General features: G+C 42.3%; 2 protein-coding genes across 3 annotated transcripts; one reads left to right on the plus strand and one right to left on the minus strand.

The window, feature by feature from the left end:
• Positions 1-217: 217 nt before the first annotated feature.
• On the minus strand, positions 218-9596 carry LOC133479833 (adenosine receptor A1-like). Of its 2 annotated transcripts, none has more exons than XM_061777287.1 (3): positions 9567-9596; positions 4279-4642; positions 218-1267 (listed from the first exon to the last, which is right to left on the minus strand). In XM_061777287.1, exons 2-3 carry the CDS (start codon positions 4638-4640, stop codon positions 427-429), a joined length of 1203 nt encoding a protein of 400 aa, XP_061633271.1. In that variant the 5' UTR covers positions 4641-4642; positions 9567-9596; the 3' UTR covers positions 218-426. The 2 variants fall into 2 exon arrangements, with proteins under 2 accessions (XP_061633271.1, XP_061633270.1); XM_061777286.1 differs by lacking the exon at positions 9567-9596 and adding an exon at positions 6948-7241.
• Positions 9597-9620: 24 nt separating this feature from the next.
• rps19 (ribosomal protein S19) lies at positions 9621-15413 on the plus strand. The gene is made up of 6 exons (XM_061777288.1): positions 9621-9703; positions 10374-10444; positions 10917-11017; positions 13836-14019; positions 14196-14250; positions 15361-15413. Exons 2-6 carry the CDS (start codon positions 10374-10376, stop codon positions 15388-15390), a joined length of 441 nt encoding a protein of 146 aa, XP_061633272.1. The 5' UTR covers positions 9621-9703; the 3' UTR covers positions 15391-15413.
• The last annotated feature ends 1943 nt before the right edge of the window (positions 15414-17356 follow it).

Here is a 17356-nt window from a genome sequence, read left to right on the forward strand (position 1 = left end):
TTGATGAATAGCGCTCCACCATTTGACTTCTAGGGGGGGAATTTTGGTTCCATTGTGGCTCAAAAGTTAAAAAATAGAAAATAGAAAATTACCCGTAATTACACAACAGACAAAAGTGAAAAATTATGAAACGTCACATTTATGTTTTTTTGTTCATCTGTTTATTAGTTAGCACGCTACATAGCACAAAAATAAACAAATTCCTCTAACAAATAGATAAAATTATGCAGTGCTTGTTTCCATTTCTGGTGCGAGGGGGACAGATTTGCATCCACATTTATTAGGTTCTTTTAGGAAACACAAGACATAGGTTGTGCACTTTTTGCATAATGACAAATAAACAAACGACGATCACAATTAATAATTTGTGTAGGTAAGTATATTTTGAAATAGCCATGTTCCTATGGACAGAGGAACCTTTGGATATCAGACCTCTGGGTACACTTTTGCTTTCAGGGAGTTTTTGGCTGAGGCCCATGAAGCAGCGTTGGCCACCTCACACAAGGCCTTATGGACAGACTTCCCTGTGGAAAGCGACACCTCCGGAAGATGAGCAGAGAGCGCTAATGCTCCCCGCTCATCACTCTCTCGTTTCCCAGGGGGAGTGAAGAGAACCTGGGGCACGAGACCGTACAACTGAAAGAAGAACACGGCCATGGCGTGAACCCAGGAGGGGAGGGTGGCACTGGGGGTGAAGAGCAAGACAGCGTGGCTGATTTGGAGTGGCAGGCATAGCAGAACTAAGAAGGAGACAGACAGAGCCAGAGAGCGGAGCCTCCGGTAATCATACTTAGGGGCGTCTGACTGACTAAACTGCTTGCCGTTATTGCATTGCAGGTCGAGGTAAAGAAATAGCAAGAAAAGCAAGGGGAGCATGAACACAGCTGTCCCATGGACATAGACCAAAAACTGGGGGCTGAGGATTGTGTCTGGGGCACAAACACCCCAGTGGCTACTATGAATCTCAGCATAAGTGAAATTACGCAAGTCATCCATGTAAAACTTCGACAGGAATCCTCCATACGGAAGGTGCTTCCCAATAACCATCCGCTCATAGGGATATTTAGGGAGAGGTGTAAGACTGGGTAAAGGTGTGGTCCAGTTGCTGTCCAACCCGAGGTCAGCTGTGTCCCGATCTTGGCCCATCCTACCCCACCTGTCGAGGATGTCAGAGCTGATGAACTGGCCGAATGATGTCAGAATGGTAGCCACCCAGCACAGTAGGACCACACATAAGGCTCGCTGACAGGTCACCAGACTGGAGTACCTGGTGTTCACAAATCACATAAGATAATATGCTTGATTACATGATGGGCTCCAAATCAATCAACTCTAGATCTAGGACATAAGATCTGTCGTAATCAAACGTGCAGTCAAGTTGTCAAACGCGCATCTGTATTTGGATTTACAGCAGAACTGTTATGGCTCCTCTTAGGCTGAGCTATACCCTCCTCAAAATACCATGGAAATGTTTAACTCGTAGAAATGCATGAAAGAGTTACGTCCTGACCTAGCAGTACAGTATATGCCCTGTGAGTTCGGGATTGCGGCCACGACAGGCACCAACCACCTTACGGCCACAGCTCCGGTCGGCCGCCTCAGCAATGGAGGCGCGGAACATGGTCCACTCGGACTCTATGTTCCCCGCCTCCCTCGGAACATGAGCAAAGTTCTGTCGGAGGTGGGAGTTGAAACTTCTTCTGACAGGGGATTCCGCCAGACGTTCCCAGCATACCCTCACAATACGTTTGGGCCTGCCACGTATGACTGGCATCTTCCCCCACCATCGGAGCCAACTCACCACCAGGTGGTGATCAGTTGACAGCTTCGACCCTCTCTTTACCAGAGTGTCCAAGACATGCGGCCGCAAGTCCGATGACACGACCACAAAGTCGATCATCGAACTGCGACCAAGGGTGTCCTGGTGCCAAGTGCACGTGTGGACACCCATATGCTTGAACATGGTGTTCGTTATGGACAATCCGTGATGAGTACAGAAGTCCAATAACATAACACCGCTCGGGTTCTGATCGGGGGGGCCGTTCCTCCCAATCACGCCCTTCCAGGTCTCACTGTCATTGCCCACGTGAGCATTGAAGTCTCCCAGCAAAACGATGGACTCCCCAGCGGGAGCGCTCTCCAGCACCCCCTCCAAGGACTCCAAAAAGGGTGGGTACTCTAACTGCTGTTTGGTGCATAGGCACAAACAACAGTCAGGACCCGTCCCCCCACCCGAAGGCGGAGGGAGGCTACCCTCTCGTCCACCGGGGTGAACCCCAACGTACAGGCGCCGATCCGGGGAACAATAAGTGTACCCACACCTGCTTGGCGCCTCTCACCATGGGCAACTCCAGAGTGGAAGAGAGTCCAACCCCTCTCGAGAGGACTGGCACCAGAGCCCAAGCTGTGCGTGGAGGCGAGTCCGACTATATCTAGTCGGAAATTCTCGACCTCACACACCAGCTCGGGCTCCTTCCCTGCCAGAGAGGTGACATTCCACGTCCCTAGAGCCAGCTTCTGTAGCCGGGGATCGGATCGCCAAGGTCCCCGCCTTCGGCCACCGCCCAGCTCGCACTGCACCCGACCCCTATGGCCCCTCCCACAGGTGGTGAGCCCATGGGAAGGGGGACCCACGTTACCCTTTCGGGCTGTGCCCGGCCGGTCCCCATGGGTGTAGGCCCGGCCACCAGGCGCTCGCCTTCGAGCCCCACCTCCAGGCCTGGCTCCAGAGGGGGGCCCCGGTGACCCTGCCGTGTCAGACCATAGTAAAACGCAATATACTGTATCGCGCCATCACATGCACATAACTGAATGTGACAAAACGGCCACCATACAACCTAGCTTGCCAAGAAAACGTGACAAAACTTGAAAGGATAGTGAGATGCCAGAGGAACACATTTTTTCCGTCCCACTGCAGAATGCCTCCAAGTTTCGTTACAGTCTATTTTGTACTTTCATGTTTTGTTGTGGCGGCACGGTGGCCGACTGGTTAGAGCATCAGCCTCACAGTTCTGAGGACCCGGGTTTATTCCCCGGCCCCGCCTGTGTGGAGTTTGCATGTTCTCCCCGTGCCTGCGTGGGTTTTCTCCGGGCACTCCGGTTTCCTCCCACATCCCAAAAACATGCATTAATTGGAGACTCTAAATTACCCGTAGGTGTGAATGTGAGTGCGGATGGTTGTTTGTTTCTATGTGCCCTGCGATTGGCTGGCAACCAGTTCAGGGTGTACCCCGCCTCCTGCCCGATGACAGCTGGGATAGGCTCCAGCACGCCCGCGACCCTGGTGAGGAGAAGCGGCTCAGAAAATGGATGGATGGATGGATGTTTTGTTGCGTTCACCCCGTTTTACAGGTAACTAGGTTTCTTATCCACACTGTAACTGCCAGGGCAAAAATGTTGGCTGTTTAAAAACCTGGCCTGGCATTCATGGCAATCACGGCCTGTCACGTTTGCCCACCCAAGTCCATTCCGTTTTGTCCATGGTGGCCAGAAACGTGAGTTCCATGACCACCGGAAATAAAGTGCAAACTTTTTATATGGTACCCAAAGTGTGCAGTTTGATGCACTGTAGTCAATTGATTGGTTGACCATGTGTCAAGTTCATGTGACAACAGAATGGGAAGAAGACAAAGGAAAGTATGTCCTCTTCGTGTACCAAATACTGGATGTTGTATTGTATTTTCCATTCTATTAACTTTGTCAGCCAGATCATGAATTAGCATTCAACACTATCAAAATACAGTGCTACTGACCTGTCTTGGTGCTTACTTGAGAAAAGACTCCAAAAAGCAAACATTTTATTTCAAATTCCATCTTTTAAAAAGGAATTCAATTTGATAAAATCATAGGGGAAAAAGCAATAGTTTTCTCCTCAAAAAAAAATTTCTGTCAATCAAACATCCTCGAACCTATTCATATTTATTTACCTTTTATCTCGGCTCACAAGTCAAGCAAAGTGTGTGAAAAAACAGTCCCTGTAGCAGTGAGCAGTCTGTTTTGATGTAACACTGTCCCATATAGTGCATCCTATCATGTTTACAACCCCTTTTTTCCTCATAGTTTAATATTGATTTTTCCCATTTACTGCAGAGGGCAGCTCGAGAGTGTGTTTGTGGACTCCGGGCTCCCACGTTTACCCTCCATTCTCACATGTCTACATCTACGAAGGCAGTAATGAGCAGTGTTTATTGCTTAATTAACAGTATGTGTTTACATGAAAATTGATTAGGAGGTGCCATAATGGCCACTTACAGTATCTATTTGTAATCCAGTACTCACCTGCTTGGCCAGTGGTGCTGCAGGTGGCAGTCCAACGTGAGCAGCACCAGCAGGCACATAGTGAACTGCCTCACAAGCAGGGGGCAGCACACCAGAGTGATACAGGTGTACAAGCACTGCGGGGTCCTTGAGTTAAGGAAGACAATGACAGGGATCTCCAGCGCGCCCCCTATAGCGCCCACCCAGCCCAGGCACAGGCAAAGGCAGTAAGACACGCTCCCGTGCCGGGGACTTGCGCCCTGGCTCCCGCCGTGGACGTCGGCCGCTGGGCCGCCGACCGCGATACATAACCTCACGCTCACCACTATCACGGCCACTGAGACGATGCACTGGCAAAGAGAGTACAGCCACAAAAATTCCATGCCTGGAGGGATAAAAGCATAGCATTTATTAAGGATGTGGAAACTTGTAAATATTTACTGGTCTGTATTTATGTAAATATGCATGTACAAGATGAAGACATTTTCTCTCTAGGGTTAAAAGGCTACAGGTAACACGAATATAGAGAAGGATGGAAAGATGCTGGAGCATTTTGGGGTGAATGGCTGTACAATTAGGAATTTGTCCAAACATTTGGTGAAAAATACAAATCGCAAACAATTCCAGAGTTGGAAGCACCACCATATATGGCATCATGCAAGACCTCAGTATGTCTTTCAAGACTGGAAATAATGTGTCACATATACGTCTTGCCTTTGTTCTTTTCATTTTTGCAGAATTGTTTTTCCCTTTTAACTTATTTGAGTCAACTAGTTATTGAAAGGCAGTGCGGCTATTTTTAAAAATGTTAAATACATTTACAATAAACCAATTATCTAATAAAGTTAGATAAGATAGATTGGCTTAAAATCAACAGGGATACGCTCCAGCTCACACGCAACCTTAAGCCTGGTGCTTTGGTTGCCATGTTTTAGCTTGACTTCTGATATCCACCCAAAGCTATCCATTAAATTTGTTGTTTAAAAAAATAATAATAATCAAATAAAAAAAAATTTACATTAAGGAATGATACTATGATGTGAATAAACATTTATACAGTTCAATGGTCTTAACAAACCAATGGCAACTATACCATTACCCCCACAAGTGTCTTTTGCTTTTTCTGTGACTTTTTTTTTTTTTTTTTTTTTATGATGTCACCATTTTAGGGTACAGGTGTTGGCAAAGAGGTAAAGTGTAATGACACCAACCATCTCTCTCTCTCTCTCTCTTTCTCTCTCTCCCTCCCTCTCTCTCTCTCTCTCTCTCTTACTCACACACGCACGCACACACTCACACACACACACACACTTTAGCGCTTGTCCTCATGGATGAGCTTGAGCCTATCCTAGCTGACTCTTGGTGGGAGGAAGGGTACATTAGGGACTGGTCACCAGCCAAGTATGGAAAAACAACCACTCTCACTCACATTCACAATTTTGCATCTTCAATTAAGTTAACACAGATGGCCCTGTGCGAAGATTCCAACACGAGAACCTTTCGACTCCAAGGAAGATGTGTTTTCCACACTTCCGCAAGGGTTTCCATTTAATCAGAAATCGAACTAGTCACAAAGTAGCAAAATTGGAAAGTGAGAAAGCAGTATAAGCATCACTGTCCGGGCCTAGTATAATATGGCTAAACTAAAAATACTGTAGTGAAAAAAATAAAATCCACATACACATCAGAAAGGTGTTGTGTTTTGTCTTTATGTGAAATGGTAATCTCCCATCTCAGCAACAAAGGGAAGAGTGAGACTAAAATTTATTCCTCACAGGCTTTATTATTAACAGCTGTTAACAGTTGTAGGACAGTTAAGAACGTAAAAAGACATTACCAGTATTGTTAATAAAGCTTTTATGTTAGCAACACTAATCACACTAAACTCATTCCAATGGTGCAATCTGCTTCTGAATCTGAACAAATCGTGGAACACTCCAACTTCAGTGATTCCACTGTAATACATTTTACACCCAACAGGCATAGCAAAACAAACAAAACAGCAGAAAGTGGGTGCAGATGTGTGGAGTTAATGTGATACAAGCTTTAGTCCAGGGGCAGACAAACTGGCAGCGAGCAGGAGAATATTTTTGATGGGTCTAGCGAAGAGCTGGAAACAAGGCCAGCGAAAAGGTCACAGAAGCACGCCACTGAGAATGTGAGCGCCATGTAAAAGTATGTGTGCAACAGGCACCTGCACACTTTTGACCATTGTTGTTCAGCTTTCCCATCACATACTCTGCAGAGTCTGACCTATTACTGCAGATTGCATTAGAATTTGCATTCCTAACACCCGCGCACGCTCTTCTCTATGCCTGCAAAACGTATTAGATGATGACTGGCACCAAATTCCTGCACATGCTCAAACAGGAGCCTCACACAAAGCGCGCAAAGTTGGAGTTGCCTATATGCCACCTGTCCATTCTCATGTAATTACCTGACCTTTCCCCAGTGCTTGGTGTTGCCAGTCACTCTCCCTCAATAATCCAGAGGAAATTAGCTCTTCAACTGTGTAACAGGTGTCTCATAAAAGGTTCTGAAGATCTGATGCTGGAGTAGTGGAGTGCCTTCATGTGTAACCCCCCATTGTTTGTGATTAATTGACTAGGTGTGTCAATTAAGATCAATTTAAATGGTGGATTTTCCTCGGTGAAAAATCATGATATACGGATGAAAAATGTGCACGTTACCTGTTGCGGCGGCAAAAGGTGGTTAACTGCATTCTAGAACGAGTCCCTTTTATGGCTGCATTTATATCCCCCCTCTCTACCTCACACCTCTAAAACTGTGTGACAGACTCAACCTGATTTATAAACCTTCAGCTGCCTCATATCTCTCTCTCGCTGTCTGTGCAAACATATCAATTGTGTAAATGTTGTATCATGAATGCCCTTTCTGTCGGAGATGTGCAAAGGGCAACGCCGCCACCTCTGCCAGGCAGGGAATATGTAAATAAGACACACACAAACACACGCACACTCACAAAGGACTGTAAAAGCTAACTGTTATCAACATGTGCTTTTGGAAATGTGTCTGACTTGGAACTGATAAAGATGATGAAGAATATCAAAAGGCCGTTGTTGTAAATGAGCGTGAGACCGACGCATGGTGCATGGAAGGGAACCAAAGAGAATATGCATGCCCTCGCTCAAGAATATAGGCTACCCCTGGGCTTTCGCTTTACACCATCCACATTACTTCATGCTGTGATCTTAGACGGCTCATTCAATAATATATAACATGGAGCGACACAAAGGCGAGAAATCAAAAACTGACAACCGAGAGCTAAAAGCCTGCAGACAAGAAAATGAAAATGAGTTGAGAGGGGAGTTTTGGGCACAGCACTTGAACTGTTACTGTGTTGTTTTTATTTTGATATGCAGATTGTTTTGAATGAAATGGAGGGCTGATAGATTCTGGCATAGAATATTCACCCAAGCAGAGAAATGTGTTTGAAAATCATGCTCCCGTCACATGCCCGAAGGGTCAGGCCCCAGGCAGACCCACATTAAAAAGACCAATCGAGAATACGTAATCAGGACTTTACTGATTGCCCGGGGACATTTCGGTATTCAAAAAAAAAATTAAGAAAGGAAATAAATAAAATGTTTAACAGCCATTTGGAAAACACCAGAAAAAAAAGATGATTCAGTTAAAAAATAATAATAAGCAGTTACATTATGAATAGCCCTGTAATAGCCCATTTGTGACATTAATTTATCCACTTTTCTTAAAATTGGTTCATCAAAATGTATTCATTCATTTTTATATAGGTTTTATTTATCTCATTAAATAATTGTTTGATTTATTATTGTCAATTCTAAAATGAAAAATATTACTAAATAAATAGTTTTACACACAGTATGCATTTAACACCTTTAAATTTTCCATCCATCCACTCTCTGTACCTCTTATCCTCACTAGGGTTGCGGTGCTGCTGGAGCCTATACCAGCTGACTTTGGGCGAGAGGTGGAGTACACCCTGAACTGGTTGCTCGCCAATCAAAGGGCACATGTAAACAAACAACCATTCACACTCACATTCACACTGACGGACAACTTTGAGCAGGTTTCACTCATGTTTTTGAAACTGAGAGCTACTTCTTGGGTACTTATTAATGTGAAGGGCTACCAATTTCTATACACATTTCCAAAATAACAAATTTGCTCAAATTATCTTTATATGTTATTAATAATTAATTATATTCATTTATGTAAAGACACTGATTATGATAATGGTTTTTCACAATAATTAGAAGACCGATACAAATCAATACAGAACACTTTATTTCTATAAATCTCAGCCAGTGTTTACATCAAATTATCCCTTCAACAACATTCCTAGAAAATCATAATGTCCTATTGCTAATGAGCTATTTTTAGAACAGACCTCCAGGCTAATCATGGGGTCCTTGGGGCCAACTGAGTCCTTGCGGTTACCATGTTGGTGACCCCTTACTTACAGTTTTCAGTTAACCTACTATACATGTTTTTGGAATGTGGGAGGAAACCAGAGTACCCGGAGAAAACCCACGCAGGCACGAGGTGAACATGCAAACTCCACACAGGAGCCCGAATTTGAAACCATGACCTCTGAACTGTCTTAAAATTCGTTAGTCATTTTTATACATTTCTATTAATGTACTGTATCTTATTAATAATTGTTTGAATTATTATTGTCAATACTGAAATGAAAAACAGTAAAATTATAAACATTTTACATACAGTATATATTTCACACATTTTAAGTTTATTAGATAATTGTTTAATTTATTTATTGTAAATAATACTAAAATAAATGCTAGTTAAAAATCAACCTTTTATATTAATTAAAATTATTTTTATATTTACATTTCATAATTGCTTAATTGATTCATTGTAGATAACAAAACTGTTGGTCAAATAAATTATTTTAGAAACACATTGAGCAATTTGTTTAGTAAAGTCTTTTAAATAATGTATTCATTAATTTTAATTATATTAATTAGTACGATTTAAAGAAAAGGAGAATTGATTATTTTAATTTTAAAATAAATTATTTTACTTTCCCGAAATACACATTTTCGATTTTTTCCTTCTGTCTCCCTCTCTTTTTTTTTTTTTTTAACTTCAACTATGAATGAGAGCGTGCTACACCATCTCAGGTGTAGGTAATTTGTTATTTTTCCCAGGACATATTTTTAAATGCACATTAGTTCATTTACTTTATATTTTCTGCTTTATGTGTATTGTATAATACTTGGATGATATTAATTTCATAAAAATTGTTTATGAATGTTGATAGAAAAAGTTCTGCAGCGACCCCTTACTGTATTTGAATCCTCTCCTCTGATTGTGACGAAAACCCACGCCATTGTGTTCTCGCGTTACTCGGCGAGATTTGCCCGTTTTAACACGGGGCGGAAACCCCGTTCCACCCTCTTTTCCTTCGCTGTCCACTAGCAAGGTAAAGTGCCGCTTTATTTCCCAGACTACTTTACGTGTATTTCAGTCAAATATAACGCGCTAAGCTTCTCAGCGTTGATATGGTCATCCGAAGCAAACCAATTTCTTAAATTCCAGGCTCTGTGTATGATAGCAGAAGGAGTGAATGAGTTTTAAGAGGTTTGTAGCCTGTGAGCGTCCCGCAGCCAGAAATGGCTGCCCCCATGCCGCCTCGTTATGGCCTGCTCGCGGTTCTCCATTTGACAACAAACTAGTGTCCGCGTACTTCTTTCATTTTGTGTGTGTGTGTGTGTGTGTGTGTGTGTGTGTGTTTAAGAGCTTGATATTGCCAACTCCTGTGTTGTGGATTAACAAGCAGGCTGTCGTTTTGCGACGCGTAGCTAAGTTCGAGCTACATATGAAGCTCACGCCAGCTCATTCTATTAGGTGGAAATATGCACGTGTAGCATGTATGTATATGCATGCACTATGTAAGTAGACCGTGTCATTACCGTAAGTGGGACTACAAATACAACGAATGAAACGTACAGCTTGAGCATAAATTTATAGTTAGCCGTGGCTAATAGACTGTCAACCGCCTGACTCTCTCATGCTCGCTGTAAGTTGACAGTGTAGACTGTGCCGTTTCCTATCTAACACTGGAGGTTAAATACAGTGTTTTGTTTTACAAGATGCCAGGTGTCACGGTGAAAGACGTCAACCAGCAGGAGTTCGTCACTGCACTGGCTGCCTTCTTGAAGAAGTAAGCAGCTCGTGTACCCCCTAAAACGAAAATGTCATATAACCTTAAGTTGTAACTTTGGTCCATGGTTAAGTTTTGCTGCAGATGACCTGTAGGACAGTGGAATCTCAGTTCACAAACAGTCACCACATCCACGTGGAACACTTAGTTGTACTTTCTCTCACACAGCATAAATGTCATTTGCTCCATGCGTCACGTAATTCGGTTGCAGTATATTTGTGCCTAGTGCCCCATTGGGAATATTTCTTCAATTCGCCAACATTTCAGTTCTCAAGGAATGGTGGAGCAAATTAGACTCGTTGGTGTCACTCAACGGGAAATTAAACTCCTTCAACCCAACTCTGATGTATACTTTAAGTGTACAAGTTTGCAAAAAGAGGTTTGACTGTTGTGCCCCCACCAATGTAGTGCCACCAAATGGCAATGTATTGTGTTAAAGCTACAAGTGGTTTACCTTGGATTTTCTTTTTAGGTCAGGAAAGCTGAAGGTGCCTGACTGGGTGGACCTTGTCAAGCTGGGAAAACACAAGGAGTTGGCTCCCTGTGATGAGAACTGGTTCTACATCAGAGCCGGTAGGTGAAGTGCATCACGAGTATGTTAACTTGCTGTTCCTGGATGTGGAGGTTAAATTATTTAAATGTTTACAATTGGTTGGTGGTTGCATAGTTGGTTCCAAAGTACACTCATACGCTTGGGTAAAGGAAAAACGGACCTATCATGTACTAGGGTTGACCATCGTTTGAATTTCAGCGATTCCGGTTCTTCATTTCAATTCAGATTCTTTTAGGGGGCGGGGTCAAAAATATATGCATGGTTGAAATAATGGGTGTCCAAATTATGAACATCCATTTTCTTAGCATCCCACAGCATAGACTAATATGAACATGTGAATCGGGGTTCTTTATAACCAGTATCAATATCAAACCTATGAACTAAAAGGCAATGTGTGTAGAACTAACCCAATTGACTTAATATTCATTGTTTCAGCTAAAAGTTAAATATAGCGTTGTTAAGTTATTTCCAGCTGTTTTATCATGTTAAATGGTTTATATGTGCAAGTTTTAACTTGACTTAATGTTTTACGCTTGTAGTCTTTTATTTTGAAGGGTACGCACCGGAACTCAGCATTTTGGAACGAAAAGTAACTTCATACGACACCGGTGACTTTTGAAAACCAAAGTAAACCTAGACGGCAAGAAAGCGACTAATGAATGGAACCAAATGCTATAAAACGTTGATTTCTTTACCTACCCACCGATGAGGCACAAGATTTGTGATACTGTGAGATGTTTTGTCCCAATTCATTGTGATGTAAACTTACTAGTTTGATCTTTTGAAGTTTTAGCTCAATGTTATGATTTTTTATTTTTTTTTTCTGTCATTGGCTCTTAATGTTGGTTTGAAGACTTAAATAAATGCTAAAAACAGTCAGTGAAAAAGTGCAAGCCACCGTTTAACTTGTTAGCTGCCTCAATGTTTGCATCGACGTGTTTTATTGTTTCACTCACCCACTTTGACTTAACTGAAGTTCGGCGCGGTGTAGGCTGAGGCTCTGATCGGGAGGGAGCACGTCAGACTTCTACACAGCATGAAAGCCTCCTTTGCACAGTATAATCTTATTCCAAGTGTTGCACTGAGGCGACTGGTCATGTAGGCATCGAAACTAGGAACTGCAACTTATACATTTGAACGATTCCGGGCTAACCGTGGCGAATAAGCGACGCTTCCCTAAAAGTGATTGTAATTGGCTGTTTTAATAATTTAATGCATGAATATACCACAAACTACTTAAAAAATCTGTAGTGGCATTTCAAATGCAAACTTCTTCAAACCTTGATGTACTGTTAAAAAGTACAGTAAACAGGTGACTGCTAAGCGTGCGCATATACAATGTAAGGTATCTACGTACACATAAACAACTCGGTTGATAAAGAATTATTGTAGCGGAGCAGTCAGTGTAAAACAAGCATCTGACCGCACAGCAAAGCTTTGCAGTAACATCGATATAACTGACGCTCCTGGGGAGGCCGGTCTTGAAGGCACTGTCTGCTGCTTTGCGGGCTGCTGGGCCGACAGACTGACCACGTAAGTGGATGTTAACTCACGCTCCCTCCCACTCCCACAGAGGTTGATGCTACTCCCTCCAAATCTAGTGTTAAAAAAATAATAATTCCCACCAAATCCCGTTTAAAAAATAATAAATCCCCGCCCAATCCAAAATTTTGGAAAGAAAGAAAAAACACCACTCCCACAGAGTGATCAGAGTAAAATATTTTACAGAATCCCCTTTTCTTTTTACTCCCAGTCAGTCCTACTTTGTTTTTCTTCCTCAGCATAAAATATCCAGTATGTTTTAGTTTAACAAATGCTATATTGTCCCTTAAAGCAGTGTTTAGCTCGATGCTGAGGGAAAAATGTTCAAATCGACTAATAATTGCATTTGCAACCTGTTGAGTGCTGGTTAGCCAAAGAGAATCCAGAACAGAATTTCAGTTTTTTTACAATTTTGATTTCTCCGATGTCCTACTGAAATGTCTCAGACATTCTTTGGTCAAGAAATACAATACAATACAATGTTGACATTATGCTTTTAAGTCATGGCTTTTGTTACCATGAGAACCAGTGGTGGGCTACAGCAGTTTTGCTGTCTTAACAACTTTTCTAACCCGTGTGGTGATTTGTAAAAAAAAAATTAAAACAAAAGTGATGTGGAACAACTAGCAATTTTTTGGGGTGTTATTGGAGATTCCAAGATTCCGGCCTGGGTAGATTTTTACCTCTCTGCGTCCAGACTGTAAATGAATGGTGCACGTGCTAAGCAAACACTGGCTTATTCAACCATATGAAAGCTGAGACATGAAAAGGCACAAGCCAAAAATACTGTTTTCAGTATCCACACAGTGAAAATGGAGTTTTCCTTAAAATGTTCATGTGAGCAGAAGACCAAAAATAATTAAGAACATATCTTCAAAGTAGCTGTACCTTAAATTTTGTGACTATGACCTTATTGTGGTTGCATAGATCTGCTTTTACTAGAAATATCCAATTGCTCATGCTGTTCGTTTAAATAGCCTGTCTCATTGCATTTAAGTCTTCATTATAGATTCATCCGTGATATTCCCATGGCCCTGTCATGACCCTTTTTTCTTAACTCCCACTGTTGCTCAAATGATTTTTCTGTATCTTATGGGACTGTTTGCTTTGAATGTTAGTTTTGCCATTTCAACTAACTCATAAAGCCCAATGCTGTTACATGAGACAAACTGTTCAGTACTTCAGTGTTCAAAAGTATCTCATCTGCGTTCTTTTGGGTCCACACGCTGCCATTGTCTTAAAGGGGGAAAAAATGCTGTTGTTTTTAGTTTTCTTACTTTGCCTCTGCCCACATAGCCTCCACAGTTCGCCACCTGTACCTCCGTGGTAAAGCTGGTGTGGGGTCCATGACCAAGATCTATGGAGGCCGCAATAGGAACGGTGTGTCCCCCGCCCACTACAGCGTCGGATCCAAGAACGTGGCACGCAAAGTGCTGCAAGCCCTCGAGCTTCTCAAGATGATTGAGAAGGACCCCAATGGGTAAGTGTGTCAGTCTGTTGTAGCCACTGGGTCTTGTTTAGTTAGTTTTTTTTGTCTGTGTGTGGGTGGGGTGGGCATAATTGTCAGCTAATCTGTCTGTAGTTAAATGTCTTTGTTGAGCTTCATGTTTGCAATTGAGGTATGCCATTTTAGACTTCTTTTTTTTTTTTCTCCAGTGGTCGCAGACTTACTTCCCAGGGAACCAGAGACCTGGATAGAATTGCCGGCCAGGTGAGCAACCATTTTTTTCTTGGAGCCAAAAGAAAAGCATCCCAATGCTTTTGCTTTATTCGTTAGTGTCTGAATTGTTTCTCCCTGCTTTTGAGTCACCTTATACTACCAGCACAAATCAAGGAAACTGAACAAAACACCCATTAATCCTTGTTGTAGTTTGATAATGGCATTAAGTGGCTATAAACAGTAAAGGTTGCGACAAGGTTATTTTCTATAAGTGCTTCAAACGTTGTTCTGCAACATCTTCAGTTTGAGTCTTGTTTCTACTGGTGTCTGTGCGTCCCTCTTTAAGATACCACAAGTAGGATTGATTACCCATGCAGATATGTGCTATTATTGTGGACCAGAATCTCTTATCAGCCTCCTTGCCTTCTAAATATACCCTCACTTGAGTTTAGAAATGCGTCATACTCAATGAATCTCATTTTAGATTTGATGTAACTCTTTTATTAGAGCCCTTGTCCTTGGGCAAATGTTACCTGTCAGCCAAGTGAGTTGTCGCGCATCTAGCTTGCATTCCCCGAAACGGCTTACCCTTGGGTCTTGTCAAAAATCGGGAGGGGGAACACCAAGTGGTGCTGTAATATTCCAAGGGTAAAAGGGGTAAATATTGGGAGCGAATTTCATGCTTGGCGTGACGTCCGTATGGCGTGTTCTCCTTGTTTACCCATGCTAATGAGCAGTAAGCAGACGAGCACCACATGCGCACACCCTGCTCGCCGCTTAAATTGGCAGGAAACATGTTGCGGCCCCCCCATGAACCACTCCCCATGTGTATTGTACTCTGCGTTGCCTTTTTACTTTTCTGTCAGCACACTAGACGCTGCGTTTGGCAGCAAGTACTCAAGCTCCCATGGCATTGTTTTCAGACATTCCTTGTTTGTAATGCACTTTTGCGCTCGGTCATCAAGTGAGATAAATGTATAATAGAAAATAAGAGTTGGGAGGCTTAATTTGATCAGTTGAATAAAGCCGTTAAGGCACTTCCCGCAGCAAGTCAATGGATTTTAATTTGCAGGCGAGACATTTAACATGCACAACCACCACCTCCTGCTGTAGGCGTCATCTTGCAAAGATTTTTGATGCTTTGGTTTCTCTTCCCAACAGGTTGCAGCAGCAAACAAGAAAACTGTTTAAATAAATCTTTTGGAGAAATTAAATGTTGTCGTCTGCCTTTGTTTTCCCCGTGTGAGAATCCAACAAACGCAATGCTATTTTTAAACTGTTGTTGCCTCAACATCTTGCTTTATCTGGTTTGTCATTTGCAACTTGACCAGCGGTTCTGCTTAGTTGGTGGTTATGTCATGGAACATGATGCAAATGATCAAAACCAACTTGGATTCTAGTGTTCCCTAATTAAACAAGTTGTGTACACTTTCTAATTAGTTTTGGAGGGTCACGAGTAGCTGTCAGTGATCAAACTGGCAACGTCTTCCTGAACAAATCCATCTGGCCATTATTTTAACACTATTGATCTGTCTTGTACTTTGCAACATGACTGCCACCTGTAGAACAAATAACCTACTGCAGCGGTTACCTTTACTGTGGTGGGGGCTTAGAGCATCATTGACCCAAATTATTATTTATTTATTTTTTAACTTTACAGTGAATTGCAATCTTGCCATTGGCAAAGTTTCAATGAAGTGAATATTCTGCGCTTATCCCAGTAAGGCTTCATCTGTGTGTGATTAAGAATGGAAAAAGCATACATTTCCTATTGCTTAACACAATGATTCTCAGTGTGGTATGGGGGGGAGAAATAAATTTCAAAGTTAAGGATAGTGGTTTAAACCTTTTAGCACAGTACATTTCAGTTGTAAGTACAATACATTTGCATCAAACTTTCCAGAACTTAAAGTATTTAGGCATTTGCATTTCACTCGTGCTATTCATTTTGTCGCTCATTTCTTAATTTATTTCCCCCAAAATTATTTTTGAGGGCAGCGTTGATGTTCGAACTGCATTGTTAGTGATTTACAATAGTATTGCATATACTTTTTATGAATAAAACCACTGCCTCGTTTAAAAAAATATATATAATCACTTAGGCCTACGATACTAGTGTTTTGTTAGCCACTGTGGTACTTGGAAACTTTTTTTTTTTTTTTTTCTTCCCGGGGTGCTGCTTGGTTTAAAAAGTAACAACCACTGGCCGTTACCGTTAGTCCATTGTAGTCTCACACATGAAAAGCCGGTGCTTCAAAATGCCCTGCAGGGGGCGCCAAATGACAGAATATCGTTCGAAATGACTTGGAATCTTTCCATCCATTGGAAAGCAATTCTAAAACCCTTTATTTAAAGTAGTTTAATTTTTATTGCAATCTCAGTACTTTAATGCAAATGTTCGCGCTATCTCCTGGCATCCTCCAACACCACACACTGTGGTTCTATTGTTTGTGCTTTGGGGATGTTCCAGAGAAAGGAAATGTTTAGCTCTAATTGGCTGTAAAAGATATAGATATTGTGCTCATCTTAGATTTAATAATCAATGATTTTCACCCCTCTGAACAAACAGCAACAGTGATGGTGTAAGCGTGTCTCCTTTGACATTATCCAATTTGGTTAGCGTTGCGGGTGTACTTATAGGATAGTTGGTGCACATTTTGACTCGCTCCTGTGGTTTAAATATGAGAGATGATTCTTTTCTCTTTTTTTTTTAACCATCGAACACTCAACCATTTTCCACCCATCTTACCTGTAAACAACCTCTCTTGGGCCTTGACCCCTGTCTGTCCACCCACTTCCTCTTATTTAGTGGGGACCAGCTGTTTTGTTATATCTGAACCCATCTCCTCAAAGCCATCCTTTTGCCCTCACCCTGTAATTTACCAGCAAGAACGATAAACGTCCTTGAGTGTTGAAGAGAAATGTGTGCCGCCACTCAAGGTGTTAGTTTGGTTGTGCTTGTCTGTGCAGGCTTCACAAGAACAAGTTCCACTTTTAAAAGCGCAAAGGCACGTCGGTGTGTTTTGCTTGTGCCGTTTTTATTCTCGGCTTAAACAAGTTGCGAATGGAATGGATGCAGACCTGCCTCGCACCTCCTCCAGGCTGGAAACGGGAGATAGCAAAGAAATGCCTCCACTGCTCAAGTCGCTTGAAAATA

This window comes from Phyllopteryx taeniolatus, chromosome 6, assembly GCF_024500385.1.
Source record: "Phyllopteryx taeniolatus isolate TA_2022b chromosome 6, UOR_Ptae_1.2, whole genome shotgun sequence".
Classification (NCBI taxonomy): Eukaryota; Metazoa; Chordata; class Actinopteri; order Syngnathiformes; family Syngnathidae; genus Phyllopteryx; species Phyllopteryx taeniolatus.